This window comes from Amphimedon queenslandica, unplaced genomic scaffold (assembly GCF_000090795.2).
Source record: "Amphimedon queenslandica unplaced genomic scaffold, v1.1 AMPQUscaffold_53_Cont27920, whole genome shotgun sequence".
NCBI classification, from domain to species: domain Eukaryota; kingdom Metazoa; phylum Porifera; class Demospongiae; order Haplosclerida; family Niphatidae; genus Amphimedon; species Amphimedon queenslandica.
Window position 1 is genome coordinate 1 of NW_003559587.1, and position 824 is coordinate 824.

At 41.4% G+C, this 824-nt stretch overlaps 1 protein-coding gene across 1 annotated transcript; it reads right to left on the reverse strand.

Annotated features, from left to right (window-relative positions):
* Window positions 1-13: 13 nt before the first annotated feature.
* On the reverse strand, window positions 14-816 carry LOC109593700 (trichohyalin-like; the record flags this gene model as incomplete). Its single annotated transcript, XM_020008666.1, has 2 exons — window positions 752-816; window positions 14-671 (listed from the first exon to the last, which is right to left on the reverse strand). Coding segments are annotated over exons 1-2 (674 nt in total), but the record flags the coding sequence as incomplete, so codon positions are not given.
* Between the last annotated feature and the right edge of the window lie 8 nt (window positions 817-824).

The window sequence follows — 824 nt, forward strand, 5'->3', positions numbered from 1 at the left end:
TAGCTCCCTATGCTTCTCCTGTAGCTCCCTATCCTTCTCCTGATGCTCCCTATGCTTCTCCTGTAGCTCCATATCCTTCTCCTGTAGCTCCCTATGCTTCTCCTGTAGCTCCCTATCCTTCTCCTGTAGCTCCCTATGCTTCTCCAGTAGCTCCATATCCTTCTCCTGTAGCTCCCTATGCTTCTCCTGTAGCTTCCCATCCTTCTCCTGTAGCTCCCTATCCTTCTCCTGTAGCTCCCTATCCTTCTCCTGTAGCTCCCTATCCTTCTCCTGTAACTGGTTATGATTTCTCTGCTCTTTCTCTGCCTCCTCTCTATCCTTCTCTTGTAGCTGATGAAGATACCTTTTTATTTCTTGATCTTTTTCTGCTTCCTTCTGCTCCATTTGCCAATGAAATAGTTTTACATCTCTCTCCTTTTCATTCTCCTTTTCTTGTACTTCTTTTTCTTTTTCTTTTACTTTTCTCTCCTTCTCTTCAAGACACATTATAAGAGCTTGTATGGTTTGCTCAGTATCAGTTGTATTTCCTTTTTTTAGTTTCTGGTACTCCTCCAACCATATTCTTCTTCCTAACTGTAGTTGCTGCTGATACCTCATCTTGTAGTACTCGCCAGTCATGCCACTGGTATCAAATGTATCACCTACTGTCCACTCACTATCACTGTTGAGAACTAATGATCAGATATAAAGAAATCATACAATATTATACAGGTACCATGCATTATATAGGAATGCAAATGCATACACTGACCTAGTTCAGTCAACATTGCAATGTTAGGATTAGTGACTAGTGTGCAAATCTTATCAAGAAATCCTCCAACAGT